This window comes from Theobroma cacao, chromosome 1 (genome assembly GCF_000208745.1).
Source record: "Theobroma cacao cultivar B97-61/B2 chromosome 1, Criollo_cocoa_genome_V2, whole genome shotgun sequence".
NCBI lineage: Eukaryota > Viridiplantae > Streptophyta > Magnoliopsida > Malvales > Malvaceae > Theobroma > Theobroma cacao.
Window position 1 is genome coordinate 26920606 of NC_030850.1, and position 20295 is coordinate 26940900.

The 20295-nt window shown below is 33.0% G+C and overlaps 1 protein-coding gene across 4 annotated transcripts; it reads right to left on the reverse strand.

Annotated features, from left to right (window-relative positions):
- On the reverse strand, positions 9538-15892 carry LOC18613112 (serine/threonine-protein kinase 38-like). 4 transcript variants are annotated; one of them, XM_007050180.2, is made up of 14 exons: positions 15716-15892; positions 15335-15589; positions 14730-14904; positions 14500-14583; positions 14178-14419; positions 13882-14101; positions 13455-13534; positions 13053-13137; positions 12029-12160; positions 11817-11930; positions 11665-11712; positions 10828-10912; positions 10204-10260; positions 9538-10091 (listed from the first exon to the last, which is right to left on the reverse strand). In XM_007050180.2, the coding sequence occupies exons 2-14, from the start codon at positions 15568-15570 to the stop codon at positions 9967-9969; spliced, it is 1683 nt and encodes a 560-aa protein (XP_007050242.2). In that variant the 5' UTR covers positions 15571-15589; positions 15716-15892; the 3' UTR covers positions 9538-9966. The 4 variants fall into 4 exon arrangements, with proteins under 4 accessions (XP_007050242.2, XP_017972526.1, XP_017972607.1 ...); XM_018117037.1 differs by lacking the exon at positions 15716-15892 and having other exon boundaries at positions 9538-9835; positions 15335-15631; XM_018117118.1 differs by lacking the exons at positions 10828-10912; positions 15716-15892 and having other exon boundaries at positions 9821-9835; positions 15335-15631.

Genomic DNA, 20295 nt, shown 5'->3' on the forward strand with positions numbered 1-20295 from the left:
TGGCTTTGTTTTTGCCATGGCTTCTTAACGAGGAAGCTTGTGGTTGTTCTCTAGACTCATCTGGAGCATTTTGTTCACCAAAGCCCTAAAAGCGGCTCTTTTCTTAAGGGGCATCTTGTACCAAGACGAAGTAACACCATGCTTAAAATTTCAAAATTTACCATTCCAAAATGAGGGCTAGTTTACTAGGAACTTGGGAGTTCGTGTAACCCCGCTCATGACTCGTGTTACAATCACAAACCACGAACAAGAATCTACACTAATCCTAACACTCCGCTAGCAGACATAGGATGACCTTGGGCACCTTAAAACTTAGGTTCTGATGCCAACTTTGTCACAACCCAAACCAAAGGTTTGTGATTGGTGCATGAGTTCGACAGGCAAAGTTGGCGAGACACGAACAAGCCTCAAAATTTTGGATCAAAATCATTTCATGTATCTTTAGCCAAGGGATTTCACATCACAGAAACTCATAAATATAAATTAAATGCAAATATATATAAAATTATCCTTGGCACATTGTTCATACATAAGTCTTAACACAATATTCATATGATCTTACGTTGGCCATCAAACGAGTTTTTACTTTACAACACTTGCATAAATTTAAATGGCATAGTGTGCCTTCAGGCATTACAAGTTAAATCGAACTCCAAAGGTAGAAGCTTATGATGGATTCAGTGCAATAGACATGTCAAAATGGGGACCTATTGGATGCCAAAATTGGTCTATCAATGGATGACCCTTGCCAAGCAATCCTGTGGCTTATTTATCTACGATGGTACAATAAATGAATGAGTCATCTAATACTCAGTGAGGGTGCAGATAAATTAAATATAAATATATATATAATTGACAATATATATATCGCACTATCAGAACAACTAAGAGTTCTAACAAACATCTCCAATGCTAAAGGCATATTAGTCATCCTTAGGAGTCTCCACAAGTAGTATGTATCATTAGGCTTATGTCAAGCCCAACTCTAAAATATGTTTATTATGCCATTCTTACATAAGAATGCATGTTTGCTTACTTGGGTACTTTGAAAATCGTTAAAGGACGGTATTATACCAAATGGTACAATTAAGTTAAATTAAGCCTCAAACTAGTCTGAATAGAGATTTTAAGATCAAATTGAGAATTTTAAAATCTCAGAATGACTTAAAATGGTGATTCACAGTTCGAGGACCGATTTAGAGTCAAATTGGAATTTTCATGACCTAGGGGTAAAAGGTCATTTTGCCACCCGAGGTTAAAATTGGAATTTTGAAAGAAGTTTTTGATCAAAATTGACTATTTAGAACATAATTTGAGTTTGAGAAGTGAAAAATTTTAATTCCAACATTTTTTCGAGCATAGGGGTAAAATAGTCATTTTGCCACCTCAGGGGCAAAATTGTAATTTTACACCACCCAACACTTGTCCAGCACATGGATTTACCCAATATTATCATGAATAATTGAGGAAATTTAAGTGATAGAGAGAGATTACTTAATGGCTAAGTATGACACATGGACTAATGGAATTGTGACATGTGTCAAATTTATATCTTTTTATTTTTTGGCTTAAAAATCAGCATAAAATCAGCCCATTTTTCATTCATATGGCCGGCCAAAGAAGAACAAAGGAAGAAAAGAAAGAACAAGAACCCTAGGGTGAATATTCAAGAGAAAAATTGGTGGATTCCAAGTAATCAAGCAATCAAAGGTAAAATTTCTTGATTTTGACTTGTGATCTACTTTTCCCATGCATTATTTTGCATTTTCCATGGTTGAATCACAATATATCATGAAGGATTAATGGCTGACCGAATTTAGAGAGAGAAGATTTGATGATTTATTTGGTTAGATTTTAAGATATTTTAGTATTTTTAGTTAATTAGTGATGTGTAGCATGAAAATGAAGGAAGAAAAATTCATTTTCTCCCATCACCCATCATTAGTCGAATTTTCTATGTAGAGCGTGGATGATGATTTTGATTTTATTTCAAGTGAATTGCTTAGGAAATGATGATTTATGGTGTGAGAATCAAGTAGGAAAAATCATAGTATTGATGCACCCACCATGGCCGAATTTTCCAAGAGAAAATGTGAAGACGATTTTGCTAGATTTTATACTATTTGACTTGTGTTTGATTATTTGGAGTATTGGGAGAAAAATGGAATTATTTGGAGTTAAATTGGACATATTGGTCAATTAATCTAGAGATAAATCGAATTAGGCCAATACTGTTTTATTTAGGTACATAACTAAATTTATATTGAACACCGTATTTAGATAGTTACCCGAGTATTTCACATCCCATTTCATGCATTAGTATAGAGCCTGAATTTGTTTTATAACAATTTAGCACAAGTGTAGTAAATGGCTTATTGTGCATTATGTCTAGGTGGTGAGCATTCTGGCAAAAGTAAAGAGATAGTACCCGAGGATCAAGAATCGGAGTACTTGGAATTCGACTCCCGAAATAGTGAGTAACCTTACTATTGTCTTAATTATCTAAAGTGGTTTTTATCCGATTTTGTGATTTTATGAAAAATGAGTTTAAATGGTAAATCTTTATGTTTTATAAACAAAATGTGGTTTAATGAAATGATTTCATAAATTTGTTTTAAAATTGAATGATGGTTTGAAAATAGAGTAATTGGAGACAGTTTTTGTGTGTTGTAAATTCATGATTCTAATTTATTGGCTTATGGTAATATTGGCATGAATGGTTGATTTGATAAATGTGTTAGAAGTGTATAAATTGTTGATTTACCTTGAAAGGTTGTAAAATATAATAAAATAATTGTCATGTCATGCTATTGTAAATTTTATTATATGGTGGGTTTAGCTTGCTGCAGTGAGCTGGTTTTGTGGACTAGCCTATTAGAGGGGCACCGGAATCTAGTCATATTCATACCTCAGTATGAGAGGCGCGGATGGATAACTCCTGAGGTTAACACTTTAGAATTCACTTCACGCCAAACCACCACGTGAGGGTGAACTCAGCCAACGCCAAGGAACGGCTATGTTTTCAAAATAAAAACATGATTTATGCGTACATAACTTTTTAACAGCCTTGGTGGACTCGATTGGGATAGTCCTCGATTAAGGCATCCCTGATAACTAGGTATGAGAATGATTTTGGCAGAAGCCAAACTTTTCAGGAAATCATAAGCCATGTTGATTACTCGATTTATATAAATTGATTTTATTTGGTTGAAATGAGTTTGAAAGGTAATGAATTACAGTATATTAAATTATTTTATCTGTCTCCATTTACTCAGTTTTAGATATTTTAGATGGTATTTGTTTACTCACTGGGATTATATAATCTCACCACCCTCCTTTCCACCCCTTTCAAGCTTAGGACAGTCGGTAGATAGCTCACTTTGTTGAGGACTACAATTGGACTTGCATCCTCAAAAACTGTAGGTTTACTGCTTTTAATATTTTTGGTCGTTTGTGGGCCCACTTGTTACTGTAAATTAAATTAAATACTCTGGCTTACTGTATTACAATATATATGAATTTATTTTGCTTTTACGCTGTAAAAATTATTTATGCAATATTCTAAAAATATTGTTTTATGAGAAAATTAAATATTTTATTCAATATTTTTATTTTATTCTAACAATCATAATTTCATTTTAAATGAAGGTTTTAGATGTTTATACTTATTTTTTATTATGAATTATGTGTTTTGTACTCGCATACTACATTTTTAGATTTTTGAGAAAAAATGACCAAAATGCCCTTGTGAGAAAAAAATTGTTTTTCTATTGTTTTGATTTGGAAATAGTTTATAATCTCTCAAAACATATTTTTAGTGACTAATCCTCACAGGGGAAGAGAGAAAAACTGATGTTAAGCCTTGCGAGGTTTTGATTGACATTCCGGGTAATGAATGTCTATCGGGACGTCACAGAGGTTGTCACGGGCTCGATGTGAGTTTCGGGTTGTGACAGCTTATCTTCAAAGCTATTTAACATTATTCTCCATCAGCACACTCTAGTTGCCAAAGTAGCATATTAATTTCAAACTCCTCCCTCTACCTATCTAAGGCTATGTCATATTAATTTCATATCACAAGTGGTCCTCCCCTAGACATCATTAAATCACGCACAGTGGCCAACCGACGGAGTCAAATCCCGCTCAGGGCTAAGTTGCCAATGAAGAATCAAATCAAGCGCGTGCTGAAGCAATAAGCTGAGTATCAAAGTCATCATCCAGAGTAATCTTACAATAGATGACATCATAGATATAATCATCATCCAGAGTAGTCTCAACGGATGGCATCATAAAGGTAATCATCATCCGCAGCAGTCTCAACAGATGGCATTATAAACACAATAATCATCCGAAGTAGTCTCAATAGATGGCGTCATAGCTCTACAAGCAAGAATCATAAGCGGGATTTATACCACAGCTCTTACTTACTACCATCCCTGCAGGCATATACATAGTCACATGGCATAGGACTCCACTTAACCTTAATCAAATCAACATCTGGAATTCTCATCATTGGACGGAATACAAATCCACAAGTGAGGCCATCATGCCTTCAATGTCACATATATCCACATTCATATCATAAACCACATTTCACGAGCTTCAATCGTTTACAAGCCCAATATAGATCTAAATGCCCTTAAATCTCTAAGGCATCAAATGATCATAATCCTCCATGAGGTTCAATGACTAGAGTAAACCTCTTAGTCTAGGCTTAAACAATTACCACTAAGGTTCACAATACACAACACGTATAATCACACACACACACGCACATATTGTTCTCTAGCTTAGGCACATTCATCTAGGCAATTAAATACAATACAAATTATGCTAGTACCATGGCAGCGCATTAACAATGCGATAAGCATCACATGCTTTTTAACTAAAACCCACTCACAATGGAAATCGAAGGCGTTTCCACAACCAAGCTCAACTTTTAGCCTCCAACCGTCTTCCAATTCACAAATGCATCAATAGCTTCAATTTACCCCTTAGAACACATCAAAACATCAAAATAATAATTATTTCCTAACTTTCGAAAATTCTCTACCTTTTGAAAATAATCCAATCTTAGCAAATCAATATACAAGCTCAAATCATTCAATAATGAGCTTAATCCTTACCTTAAAAATGCTAGGTTACTCAAATCCAAGCCCCAAATCTCTAGCAAAATCAAAAGAGTTTATCACCAAATCAAAAAAGATTAGATTTCGAAGTTATTAATAGATTAAATTGAAAATCAATCAATAAAAACGTTTAATCTTATCCAGGTCCAAAAATTAGTTTGGGGGTTAGGGTTTCAAAGGGTTTGAGAAAGGGGAGAGTTTTCTTTTGTTTTGAAACAACTAACGCCCTTCAGCCCTTTTTATTTTTGCGTTTTAACACTCATCTATCGATAAATGGAAAGCATCTATCGATAGATCACTTTATTATTTTTTTGGATGTTGACCTTCATATATCGATAAATTCCTTGAATCTATCAATATTTGTGCACAGCACCCTTTCATATTTTTCCTCATTTGGCTATCTATCAATAGATTCCCCGAGTCTATTGATAGTTGCTTCTCAACTTGCTTGCTTTTCATCCCATATGGCCATCTGTTGATAGATTCCTCGAATCTATTGACAGTTTTTGAGCCATTATGTTTTGCAAAGTGCTCTAGTGGACATTTATCGATAGTTAAAGGGATCTATCGATAGATGTTTGTCCAAATTGTCTTCCTAGGCCTTCTTTCTTGTATATATCGATAGATATAGAACATCCATCATTAGATCATGCCCAGATTTGAGATTTTTGCTTCTCCAAGTCCCCAAAATCACTCATGAAACCTTTAATTCATCCTCATTCAATCAAAACACTTCAAATCATTGATATGACTCAAAATTCTTACATATATCCTCAAATATAAGTTCAAACTTAGATTGAAGCCTCAAATTTTAAGATCCATCACATAATTTTCCTAAATATTTGCCTAAATGCCTTAGTGTAGGCTTCCATACACTTAGCATATTTAACATATCATCAAAAATCCTCAAATACATTATAGATTTAAATTCGTTCCCTATAATTTACTTAAGTCATCCACATAATTTATAATGAAAAATTAGGGGTGTAACACTCTTGTTTTCTTTGCTGTTTTGAAATTGACAAATTCTCATTGCTTATTAATTGAAGTGATTCCTCCAATGCAGTTAAATGAGTTTTAAATCCTCTAATTTCTTCATGGAAAATGAGAAAAAAATTGTTTTATGTAATGAAAGTTTATCAATTCAGTTTGAAAATGATCAATACATCTCTCGGACTACTGATGACTTGACAAATGATTTTATCAAAACTGGTGTAATGATGAACACAGGATATGATGTTGATTTTAAACCAGTTTGTTGATTGTTTAGGAAGATATTCTTAATGTTTCTTTTTATTTTTAAATAAATGAAGTCTCTTTGCTTAAAAGAAAATGGAAATGCAAAACTTGTGATTTAGTACCTTTTCTGTAAAGATAAATGCATACAAGTACATACCACAAGATGATCTTTAGACTCTCATATTCAAATCGCCATGAAATACAAATGCAGTTATATATAACTTGAGATCAATTTAATGATTCTCCTGCAAATTGCCATAACAAAAGAAATTAAGCAGGAGTAGAAGGGAAAAAGAAAAGAAATTAAGCAGGCCGGATAAGGATTAGTTGTAACTCAATATATAATAATGGGAAGTAGTGCTTAAAAGTGGGTATTAGTAATAACTAGTCCAAAAGAAAAAAATCAGTCTCAGAATCAAAGATGGAAGCTGTCTTAGCTCTTAAAGGGTCAAATGCCCTTTTTTCTAACAAGAAAGGGCCAAACCTTCAAACAACCAGTCCTCGCCTGCTTCAATTTTTTTCAAGGGACTTGGATTGAAGCCATTGCGCACCCAAACAAGTGCATAGGTTAACGACCACAGACACATAATTAATGTCACAACATTCTCAACCAAATTTAACCTTGCAATATATATATATATAATAAAAGTATAAATAATGAGATTAAAAAAACAAATTACTAAAACTTTATTAAAAGAAGGTAATAAAATTTTTAAAAAATGATTTTGTTGATAATTTAATGCCAATTAACTAGTGAGTCCATTTAGAAAGGTCATAACAACCAAAAAAAAAAAGTGTTTCAACTCTATATGTGACTGTCTTCCTGAATGAGCATGATTTGTGATGTCTCTTTCAATTGCCATGGTGGGAGTTGTTAAAGCAGCATCAATATCTTATTAAAAGCGTTTTTGCACCACAAGGCAACTTTCTTCAACTTATGTATTTATTGGAAATTACATATTATGAATTAGGGTAAAATACCTCCATTTCCAAAGTTTTAATCGAAATTCTAAAAGGATCCATTAGTTTTCGAAATGGACATTCCGTCTCAAGAATGCAAACACCATTAACAGAGATTATAAAAAAACTAAAATATTTTTTTATTAATTTAAAAAATTATTATATTTTTATAAAAATAAAAAAAATGGGAAGCATCAATTGCTCTCCAAGAAAGCAGAGCACTGAGCACTGCTGTTCCCCTTGGCGAGCCTGATCAGGGGAGATCTCGTGCTCCCTAGATGGAGAGTTTTTTTTTAATTAATAAAATTATAGAATAGTAATTTTAAAAATTAATCAAGGGTAAAATTATCTTTTTACCTTTACCATGTCATTAAGTTGACGAAAAGTTGATTAACGGCTAGACTTACGAGTCCAGTGAAAAATAGCTTTTTGAGGCGGAGTGTTTATATTGAAAACTAATGGATTTTCATGTAATTTCAATCAAAATTTAAGAGATAAAGATATTTTATCCTATGAATTATGATATACTATAATATTAAATTATGTTATCGATGATCAAACCATGTCATAAAACACACAAACAATTGAAGCACTCACAACCATACCTAGCAAATCATTTTTAAGAAAATAAAATAAAAAATTGAATAGCCAAAAATAAAAAATACTTATTAGACTAACTCACACAATTACAATATGAATATGAACATTTATAGGCAGTACATACTTTTGGAGTTTGCTATAAATTAAGGGATATTTCCTTATGACTTTAAAAACAAAAAAAAAAAGGATGAATATTAGAGAAAGGCCAACCAAAGACTTGGGTGACTAAAATAAAAATTCATGGTTGGTTTAAAATCCAGATAAACTACTTCTCTCCATCAGCTGAAAAGCCTAATTTAATAAGGAAGTTTAGGTAAAGAAAATGTGAAACCATAATGGTGTGTCTCAATTGGAGTCTAATATGGAGAAGTAAGTTAATTTTATTGATAATTGATTAATCAATAATAATAATAATAATTTAAGATCATAGGATAAGTGATGGATTTTTAATGAAATTGACAATTTAAAGAAGAAAAAAATAAGGAATGCTACTTTTATGTATACTTGTAGAGAAGCAAATTCATTTACAGATTTCCTAATAAAGTTGGGTGTTGATAAATCTAAAATATTCTACACCTAGTGGTAAGGGAGAATGATTATTGCTTGGGTGCAGATTTTAATTGCAAGGTCTTATGAGTTGCATTGTTCTCATCTCAGTAAGTACTTACATACTTTGAACCAAACTAACATAAAAAAACTTGTACCTATAACTATTTGCATTGTACAGTTCAAAATCTTTATAAAAGAAAATCAAGCTGCATCTTACTCTAATTTTTTTTTATGATATAGTAAACTCAGTCTCAGCCTTAATCAGTTTAGTTGTTGAGCTCACTTTCACCACTCAATGATTGATTACTAGTTCACAAAATTCGCTTCTACCAAGGGTTCAATGTAGTTTGGCTTGTCACATAGTCAAATTTAGATCCTAAATTTGGTTAAACAAAACAAAATTGATGGTGACACTACATTTGCATGATATACTGGCAGATGGCACCCAAAACCTGAATCTGGGCCCCTAATATATATATTATTCCAATACCATGCCAAATTATTTGGTTGTTGACAAGATTCTGAATTGGGTAACAAAAGACTAGAGAGGTCAAATAGATTGTGATCAACTTCTATATCAGTCAATCTAAAGCATTAATCATTTTGTCATTCGTCATCCTCCTAGAATTTGGCTTAGTGGTAAGCATTTGCCAAGTTTAGGGTTCGAGCCATACCATATGACCACTTGGTGGGATTGAACTTACTCCTCTCCTCTAGGTAGTCAAAGGGTAAGGGGGCAATGCTCCTTAGACCGTATCTGCACCCATTTTCTATACCAAGAAAAAACACACAACATAAAGATTTGGTCCCTCCGGGTCCTGGCCCCTGGGGCTTAGGGAAGTTTGGGAGCAAAACAATCTGTTAATATCTGCTGGCCTGCGGCAGTATCTATAGGCTAACCTCTTCAACGTTCAAACCATCTATCAAGGCATTCAAAACTTCAACACATGAAGAAACTGGGCATTAAAAGGTTAAGGGTGAACATAAACAGTTCAAGGATTAGATACGAATAGAGAGCAGTGTGAGCGTTTAAATCTGCTAACTGTTAACACATAGCAAGTAATGCATGCATACATGATGGTATAAATTAAAAGAGTGTCTTTGTACAACATTTTGCTGCTTTTGACACTACTAAAGAAGAAAATATTTTACACCTATCATTAGAGAATGAATCAGTAGTTACTCCTCACACTCCCTTCTTTTTCTTTTTCCTTTTCTATACTCCCTGTTTGTTTTGATCTTTATTTTAAAAGAAGAAACAAATAAAACTTTAATCCACTCTTGCCCAAGTCAACATTGATAAGCAGTAGCTTTCCTTGGCATCTAAGCCTTAAGCTGTTCTATCAAACCTGAAGTTCCTGCAGATACAGCCACAAACATATCCAAATGTAAAAGGTGTCATGGAAAAACGCCGTTTGAGTGTCAGAATGTGATTGGTTAGTGACCCGCAGACGAACTTGTCTTCTAACAGTCCGAAAGATGGGCCGAGTTACTGGGATCCACACTGCTTTTCAGTGGCTTCCAGTTGGGGAGGCAACAGATTCAAAAAGCTCCCTTGAACAGGCTGATCACTAGTAGTCGAGTCTGAAGTATCTGATGACTCTGACTCACCCTCTATGTCAAGTGAATTAAATAGAAAATTCATATATGCTAAGACAGTCAGGAATATGTCTGCGAATGTACAATCAACAACATATGAAGTATAATAAGGAAAAAGTAAAACTACCAAAAAGTGACTTGATCGACGGCCTCCTTGGTTTCGTGTTCTTCTTCTTCAACTCAGCTACAAAGAGAAAGAAACTGTCATCTTATAAAGGTAACTTCCCAAGTCAAAATACTAACAAATAGTAGAAAATTTGTGCTGGTAGCATTATGTAATACCAACAATAAATCAAAACAGGCTAGATAGATTATGCTGTAGTTCCCAGTTATTCTGGGTTGGCCATTTGACCATTTAACCCAAATGAAATTATAGCAATATAACAAACCATTCCACTCGCAGTCCCCAAGAATCTAAACCAATAACCCTTAAATTCAGTGATTGGGGATAAATCTTTTAGTGCAAATAACTAAAACAACTCTGTTCCACATACAGCACAATCAAGCTATAAAGTTCAGATGCATTATTCAGACAAACACAACAATGCACCCATTCTTAGTCAGACACAGCTTATACAACATAATAATGATTATATGAGGCTTTAGTAACTTGAAGACTTTTGTTTTTGGCCAGAGAATCTTGAAGACTTGAAAGACTGGCCAGAGGGGCATTCTAACACATGATTCTGAAACCCATACCAGGCATGTGTAACCTACATAATTCCAACATATAGTGGAGGAAGAAGAATACCCATCCCAGGCACTTGATAACCATTGACAATTTCAAAATTTTTGTATGTGTACCCCACAAAATTGATGTCCTTTGATGAAAGCATCTGCAACATGGAGAAAATTGAGGAAAAACTTAGAAAAAAAAAATTGTAGAGTAGGGATTGGGAAAATTAAAAGGGAATTTTTTTTTCCAAGGGGGGGTGGTTGTGGTGGTGTGGTGGGAGGGTGGGGGAAGGGGGGATGGGTTGATCAAGAAAAAATAGTTATGTCATGAACCATTAGCATATGAAACACATTTCCATGACATGTTAGGATTAAGAAGCACAAAATCAGGAAATGTACATTCATGGAAGACTCCCAGAAATTATAATAAAGCCCTCTGTGAACTTTTAAAAATCAAAATTGTACTTTTGAAGCTTCTGCTATCAGTTAAGGGAAACTCTAAAATACTCATGGTACCGAATATTGTTCCTTAATTAAATTATTTCCTCACTATCACTCACATAAATAACATTACCACACCCTTACACCTTAAAGAGTAAAGAACACAACCACGCCNCCCCCGGCGCCAACGCCACCCCCCTAATGCCAGCCAGAACTGCATGAGCTGTTTGAAGCACCTCAAACATCATTTGTACAGTACTCATGCAAAAACCATTATATAATAATAACAATAACAATAGAAATCCTTTGTTATGGCTGCTGCTGCATCTAATTAGAAAATCTTAGTTCAGACAAAATGGTCATTCTAGAGAGCTAAACGAAAGAATGACAACTTTGTCACTTGCAGCTAACAGCAGACTGACTGCAATGGACTGATGAGTTGAATACCATACAATAACTACTGGAAGCTTACCTTCCTCCACGGACCTGTTTTTGCTTGTGTTTGACTCTGGTTCTCAGACTGCACAAGTAAAAATAAGCAAACATAAAACAAACATTATGAATGCCAAAACATCCCAAAATAATCTGCACTTCAGAATTCCAAAATTTCAGGGATATCAATACCTCCTCAAACTTTTCAAAATTTTGAGTATCTAGCTCATCATTAACCTCAGGAATAAAAGCAGCATCCATTTGATATATCCTATCCCAGTCCACACCTTGAAACCATGGGTGGTCCTAGAGAAGTAAAAAAGTAGCAAGATAATCTCCTTTATCTGAAACAAGTTTAAGGAGCAAATCCAAGAATCTAGAATAGGACACAAACAAAGAAACACCTTAATTTCACCTGCCCCTTTTGATCCTAGTCTCTGATTGACATTGCACAAGAGTCTGCTAATCAAGTCTTTTGCCTCTGCAGATAACTTTGCTTCTTCAGGAAACTTAAGATGAGTTCTCCAGTTTACTATCTATGTAAGGAAAAAAAATTGACAACAGTATTAGACAAATGAAACTTCTTCATATACTCCTTTCCCTTCATCAATTCATTCATTTTACTAAAACAGATAGCTGTTACGCAGCTGAAAAAAGGATTACACTTGAAGCTGCCTTACGAACAGAAGAAAGTGGAGAAAGTTTTGTAAAGATTCCAGAATAACAGCACATAAACAAAAAGTAAAAAAAAAAAACATAATACTTTAAAAAAGCCCCAAAACTATTTAACAAAATTTAAATAAAACTTTATTCTTTTATTGCATTCAATCAAGCTCTTGTATTTTTATTTTGAACGAAATAAGCACTTATGACTAACAAGTAACTAATTGTTGTTAGCTAAAACGTCACTTGTCATTTTATATATGCCACAAGGCAATAAAACGTGACATGCTGATGTGTCATAGTTGATGATAACGTGACATACTAATATAGTATGATGACATAGTCACATGGTATCTTCACCTTCTATGCTAGTGCCACGTGGGTATAAAATGACAAGTAGTATTTTGACTAATGACAGTTAGTCAACCACTAATTATAAAGGCCTAGTTGGCTTAAAATAGAAATATAGAGGTTTGATTGAACATAATAAAAAAATAAAGACTTATTTGAATCTTTTTGAATAATTCAAGAATTTTTGAAGCATTATGCCAAGAAAATGTTACAAGAAAAACAGCAATTTTAAATTGTTGGAGGGCAATTCCTTTTCACATCACTGCCTCACCATAATCAAGACCAATTAACTGTTCTTCAAATAAAAAACGGAAATGTAAAAACAAAGATAACACAAGTAGGATCCAGAAAAAAAATAAGAGATGACTTAGAGAATAAGTACATAACATCAATTGGCAATATTTCTCACGTTACCTTCCTACAAGTTGACATTGGATCATCCGAATAAAATGGTGGATATCCCACAAGCATTTCATACATAATGGCACCAAGTGACCACCTATGGAAAACAATTATCATCAGTCACAACTATCTATAATACTCTACAAGAAATTAGGGCATTATAGGCATCCTCTGAAGACAAGATCACTTTAATTCACCAGATGTTATTGAGAGATACAAGTTAATCTTTCAAAATGAAGTCACCATTCTATATAAAATACTTAAAAATGAAAGATCCTAAAACCAGCAACTAGACATAATCAATTCAGTTTTTAAAGTAAACAGTTATAATTTCAATTGCTATGTCAAACAAACAAAAAGAGATTAGTATGTGAAACAAAATGGGATTTCATCTCAACATGCACAACTACTCACCAATCACATTCCATTCCATAACCTTTCTTCAAGAGGACTTCTGGAGCTATATAATCGGGAGTACCAACAGTAGAATAAGCCTGCAAAATCCAAATATTTGCCAATCGCAATAAAAGATGAATCTAACAGTCACAGCTGAGTTCTATCAAAAGCTCATAACCAATACTTTTAAAACACAAACAAACAAATGTAGACAGAAACAAAACTATTTACAAATATGCTGAGACAAAAGCTATGTGGGTTCCAATATGTTTCATTTAGTCAGCCCACAAGTGAAAAGATGCATATATGAGACCATCTTCAATTCACCAAACAAGGTCAACAAACCTCCGAGCCATCAATATATAACATTAATTTATGACACATTTATAGCATGAGATCTAGAGAGATAGATATGAAAGTAGAGAAATAATGGCTGAGAACTTACAAGCATTCTCCGATTCTTTTGCCAATGCTGTAGTTGCTCTTGCTGTGTTCGTTTTGGAGCTGATGGGCGTTCATCATTCTGTGTAACCCCATTAATGTTGCCTCCTACCGAAAAATCATGTTCTTGGAGAGTACTGCAATCTAAAGGTTTACATAGTCCAAAATCTGACAATCTCAAGTGTCCATATCTATCCAATAGCAAGTTGTCAGGCTTGATATCCCTGCAACATTTAAAACTTGAAAGTTTAACCTTACGTCTCAAAAAAATACACCTATTCATTTTGTCTGTATACTAACCTATGAATATAATTGTGCTTGTGGATAGATTCAATAGCCAAAACTGTCTCTGCAACATAAAATCTAGCTTCATCTTCAGTCAAGATATCCTTTCTCATAAGTAACGTCATCATATCTCCACCAGGTAGATATTCCATTATAAGATAAAGGAACTCCTCATCTTGGAAAGAACAGTAGAGTTTGACAATGCAATTGCTGTCAACTTCTGCAAGCAGGTTCCTTTCAGCTTTCACATGCTCAACCTAAAATAAGATAGAAACATCTGAATGAATATAGCGTTACAAAACCTCAATAATACCACATGGTTAGAATGTATGCATGCCTGGCCTCTACGCAGCATTTCTGATTTTTTAAGCTTCTTCATAGCATATATATGGCCTGTTGTCTTTTCCCTACAAACTCTAACCTGCACCATAAAGCAAATTTCAAGTAATTCAAAAGATCAAATTTTATTGGATAAAAGGGAAACTGAGTAGCCTATAGCATCAGTAACACTAGCACAAAGACAAACAGAACATGATATATGACAGTTGACACAATAAAGAAGTATACCTCTCCGAATGCACCCTTGCCAATCATAGTTAATAATTCAAAGTCATCAACACCCATTTTATGCCTCTGAAGGCGCATGTATTCGGTTTCCTTTTTCTCCAAGAACTTTATTAAGTTATTTTGATCTTCCTCAGAGACGTCAGCATCTGCCAACTTCTTTTCCAGGATCGTCCGTCTATTATAAAAAGAATTATCAGAAAATGGATTCCGTTTAAATGAAGATAATAAATCTACCAAAGTTCAGCATATTGTAATAAAATTCTCAATATCAAACATCATTATAAAATCCGCACCTAAAGGGGCCATTCCCTGCTTATTCTGACTCTAGCTGCAACAAACTCGTACCGTTTAAAAGGTGGAGTCGTCTTAGAGTAATTCAGTTAATTATAGGGGCAAGCAAGTGATACTAAGTACAATGACTACAAATCAATTATATCTCATTAATTAGTACTCAGATTAAAGCATACAACCAAGAGTCAGATTCAATATTATTTTAGACATCTTCAACGTTACACAAATATCCTCGCTTATCAAAAATAAAGGATAATTTAAAAAATTTAAGCATGAGATTAGATAGGAAGATAGAGGGACGAAGGGAGGCGTACCGCTCTCTTCTTTCTTGCAGATTCTTCATTTGTTCCTTGTAATGATTCTCAATGTACTGCTTGGCAGCGGCGACCTTTTGTTTGGTGACATTGGAGAGAGCCTCTTCGTCCATATTCGCTTCGTCATTCCCTTCTCCTCCTCCTTCACCGCTGGCCGAGGGCCCCTTCCTCCTCGTGGAAGCCCTCATCTTATCCCTCGGCTGTAGCTTCAAAAACCAACTCCTCGCCGAATCCATCCCTCTAATCAAACTTCACCTAAACAAAATCCCCCCGCATTTTGCATTTCAATCCTAAATACTTCACCAAAAAAAAAAACACAGATTCTCATTTTTTGAAAAAAATAAAAAGGAAAGTTAAGCAAAGCTAAGAAATGCGCGCTGCCGCGTAGTTTGCGTGAGACAATACAATTCGCGAAAAGCGCTCGCGGCTATTTCGCCTCGTTTTATTTATTTTTTCCAAAAGAAAATGCGCATGGGAAACAGAAAATTTGTATCAGAATCAGAGAAAGGGAAGGAAGAAAGAAAGGTTTTCCGTTTTCTTGTCGCGCGCGTGATTCTCTCTTTTGTATTCTCACTGCAGACCCCTCATGTTATATAGGTTTTTTTTTTTTTCTTTTTCCAAGTAAATTGATAGTATAATACGTTAAAAAATCCCTATTCTATTCCGTAAAATTTAAATAAAATATTTTTTATTTTTTTCAATTAAACTTTATTATTTTTATTTTAAATTAAATAAATTCTTACAATTATTTATTTTTAATTAAAATATAATTTTTTATTTTTTATTTTCGTAAAAGTGACGTAGCATTAAAATAAAAAGTATAATAAATCACAAGATCATCTCATCATTCAATATCATCTTTCAAAAAAATATGTAATGTTTTTATTAATGACAGATATTATTTTGTTAAATGTAAAAATTTATTTGATTCAAAAAATTAAAATCAATTTTAAGTTTTTTTTAAATATATTTTTAGAGTGGCTACTCAAGTTTCAATTATGATCTTATAGCATGTTGGAATATTTTCTTCTCCACTTTTGTGCTTTGATTAATGTTGGAATATTCAAAATGTAGCAGTAAATATATTGGGATACATTGTACTTTTAATAATTCAAAAGTTGTTCAATAATTTGTTAACCAGAGCAAATGATTGGGATTATGATTTGGTGTGATTCTAATTGATTAAACTCAACCAAAATTGTACCTAAAAGGCTTATATATATATATATATATATATTAAGAAATTTGAATATATTGATAACTTTGTAGTATTAGTGCTATAAAAGAGTAGACGATTCTCAATTTGTGGTTATTTTTAAATTATTGTTTTTCCACTCGTAAGTTTTAATCAAAATTTTAAATAAGTTTATTAATTTTTGAAATGAATACTTTATTTTTAAAAAAATATCTTTCGTTAGACATATAAATTCAATCGTTAATCAATCGTTATTATTTTTATTAGTTTGATGACGTGATACTATTCAAATAATAATTTTACTCTTTATTAATTTTTAAAATTATTATTATATATTTTTTATTAATTATTATTTAAAAAAAAGCACTATCATACTTCCCAATAGGTGCTCCTTTTTTATTTTTTTAAAAATATAATAATAATTTTTTAAATTAATAAAAAATATATTTTAATTTTTTCATAATATGTGTTAACGGTATTTAAATTTTTACGATGAAGTGTTTATTTTAAAAACTAATGAACTCGTTTACAATTTTAATTAAAACTTAAAAATATGAAAATATTTTACCCTTCTTTTGACTGTTGAAATGATCTTCTTTTTTAATTGAACTGACGAAATCATGATTTATCAGGATTTTAACATAAAATTGATGGCTCCTCGGATTACGGGATTAGCCTGTTAGTGGGTTGGTTAACCTCTAATACATTAAGCTAGTTATAAAGTTTCAATGTTTTAGCCTTTTTTTTTTCTTTTTTTTTTAAATTTTTTTGGTTGGATCAGAATTGGGAAAAGTAACGGATTTGGCTGAGCGGTTTCTTGCAGGAAGGGCATCATGGGACCATCCTTGGTCTATTTATTGAGTAGGCATCAAAAGCAAATAAGAGCTGTGTAAAGAAGCCAGGCCAAGTCACCCACCTTCCAACCTTTTCCTTGCACCGCCAACTAACCAAATCCGCGCTTACGTCACCAATCCACAAATTTAGGCATATAGATTATAGGAATGTCTCTCGTATTGTCTCAACTAGTCACTACATGTTTGTTCTGGGTATCAATATATCCATCCAAATTCTATGCTCAAATATATATATATATATATATATTAAAGTGTCTCACAAGTGTAAAATACAATGTAACTTTGACTTAATTATTGTCACTAAGTATTTTGATGTGTTCAAGTGTTAGAAGGGCACCTAAGCTGTGATCATGCATCATCGAAAAGAAAATTGGCATGATGATAAAATATGCTCTTGAATTATTTAAAATTTTCACTTAAGTATTTATTTATTTTTATTTGTGTCAATTGAGCTCTCAATTTATTATTTCATGTCAAATGAATTCAGTTTAGATAGAAAACAATGAACATGATTACTGGCATAACCTTTTTGAGCAAGTGTGAGTTGATCAAACCATTAGTCATGCCAACATTTTTCAACCAAATTGGGTTTCATTGGGCACTAAATAATAAATTGAGAATTCAATTGATATAGATAAAAGAATAAGAATTTTAAGTAAAAATTTTATCATAATTTCAGCACTTATTTTATCATTATATTAAAAAAAAGAAATTATGCAACCAAAGCATACAAGAAGAGACAACAAAGATAGTGAGAGGAAGTAGGTTTTGTTATTGTTAACAAGGTTGATTATCTTGTAATGGGTGTAAGTCGTTAGTTCGTTAGTTCCAGCAGGAGGGACATGGAAAATGGACAAATGATGTGAAATAGAGTTGAGCTTGGGGGTGGCAAGTGTTGCTGTTGAGTTGAGTAGGTGGTTGAGTGGGGGAGTCGGAGAAGCATTGCTATCATAAAATATCACTGCAACCAACAGTTGAGATGAGTAAGACAAATGCTGTCTTCTTTTTCACCTTGTTAGCCATGCTTGCAAGTTTCTTTCTTTTCCCTAATTGCATGCTGGAGCAACATAATAATAACTATGCCTTCCCTTTCTCGTAACCTCTCATCTCTTTTTGGTAAAGGCCAAATTCGACCTTAAATTCTTATTAGGCATTAGCACTTGAACAAACTAGTTAGCATATCCTAGCCGTCTAATGCCCTGTTTCGTGGCATTTAAGGATGCTGCTCTCTCTTGACATCTACTACACTTGTGCTCCAAAACCAAAACCTCTTACAAATGAATAGCCTAAAATTTCGAAGAAAACATTAAGCTCTATCAACACTCAAGACTATGAAAAGGCCTTTGGTTGATAATGTACGTGCTCTCATTTGTTTGAAATATTCCTTTTTACTTCATAAGATTTCATTGAAAATACATTTATTCCCTAAAAATACAATGCTGTTAATTACCAAGTTAACTTTAAATGAAAAGATAAATACGCTCTCCTTTTTATTTATTTTTTCATGAATTTTATTTCTTTTCTTCTTTCTTTTTGCTTTCTTTTTTATAGCTTTTATTATTATTATTATTTGTTAAAGGAATTGTATTTTCTACCAAAAGGAGGATAAGAAGGTATGTTTCAAAATAAAGAGGTAAAAAAAGTTTCTACCAACCTTCAGGGTATTTACCTAAGGTGAAATTAATTCAGATGCAAAGTTAATCTCCAATGGAAGATGAGCCTGCAACAGTAAGCATATGCCTTATTCTTTACTTTTGAGGAGGCTTCTTTGGTTCTGTCCAATGGTAGTTTCATTTTTGGGTAAAATATGTCACCTCTACGATTTAATTAAAATTTCAAATGAGTTTATTAATTTTTGTAGAAAATATTCAAGATCTAAGCAAAAAACTAAACTGCTTGATATAAAATAAAGAATTACATAAGGAGCTATTTATAATAGCTAACTAAACATAAACTTACTTGGTGTGCAAGTAAAGTTATAATAGCCAACTAAACCTAAACCTACTAGGAGTGCAAGTAAAGAAAATAGTAAATAAGGAAGTATTTTAACCCTAAATTTTCTTGGAGTACAAAAAAAAAAGAAAATAGAGAAATATTCACTCTAAGGTATTCCTAAAATTAATAATTACTACTTATACTGACACTCTCCCTTAAGTTGGAGCATAGACATCAATTAGGTCCAACTTGTCAATTATACCATGGAACACTTTCTCTGAAACTGCTTTCATGAGAATATCAACTAACTGACCTTCAAATTGGACAAATGGAAATTGTATAATTTTTTTATCAAAGTTCTCCATGATGAAATGTTGATCAATTTCAACATGCTTGGTGCGATCATGTTGGACAAGATTTTGTGCAATTTCAATGGTTGACTTATTATCACAATAAAGATTCATAGGTTTTGCATATTCAATGCCCAACTCTTGCGAATACTCCCTATCCACAATAATTCGCATACACCATGAGCCATACCTCGAAATTTAACTTTTGCACTTGATCTTGCTACAACCTTTTGCTTCTTACCTTTTTAAGTGACAAGATTACCTTCCACGAAAGTAAATAACTAGATGTAGATCTTCTGGTTGTTTAATCACCTTCCCAGTCAGAATCCGTAAATCTTTAAATATAAGAGACGCCATTTTTCAAGAACAACAAACCTTTGCTTGGAGAAATCTTTAAGTATCTTAAGATTCGATATACTGCTTTCATATGTTCTTCACTTGGTGCATGTATAAATTGACTTATGACACTTACAGCATAAGCCATATATGATCTTATATGTGACAAATAAATTAATTTTCCAACTAATCGCTGATAACAACCCTTGTCTGGTGGAACTTGATCTGGAAAAATTTCAAGCTTATGATTCATCTCTATGGGCGTATCTGCTGGTTTGCAAGCAAGCATTC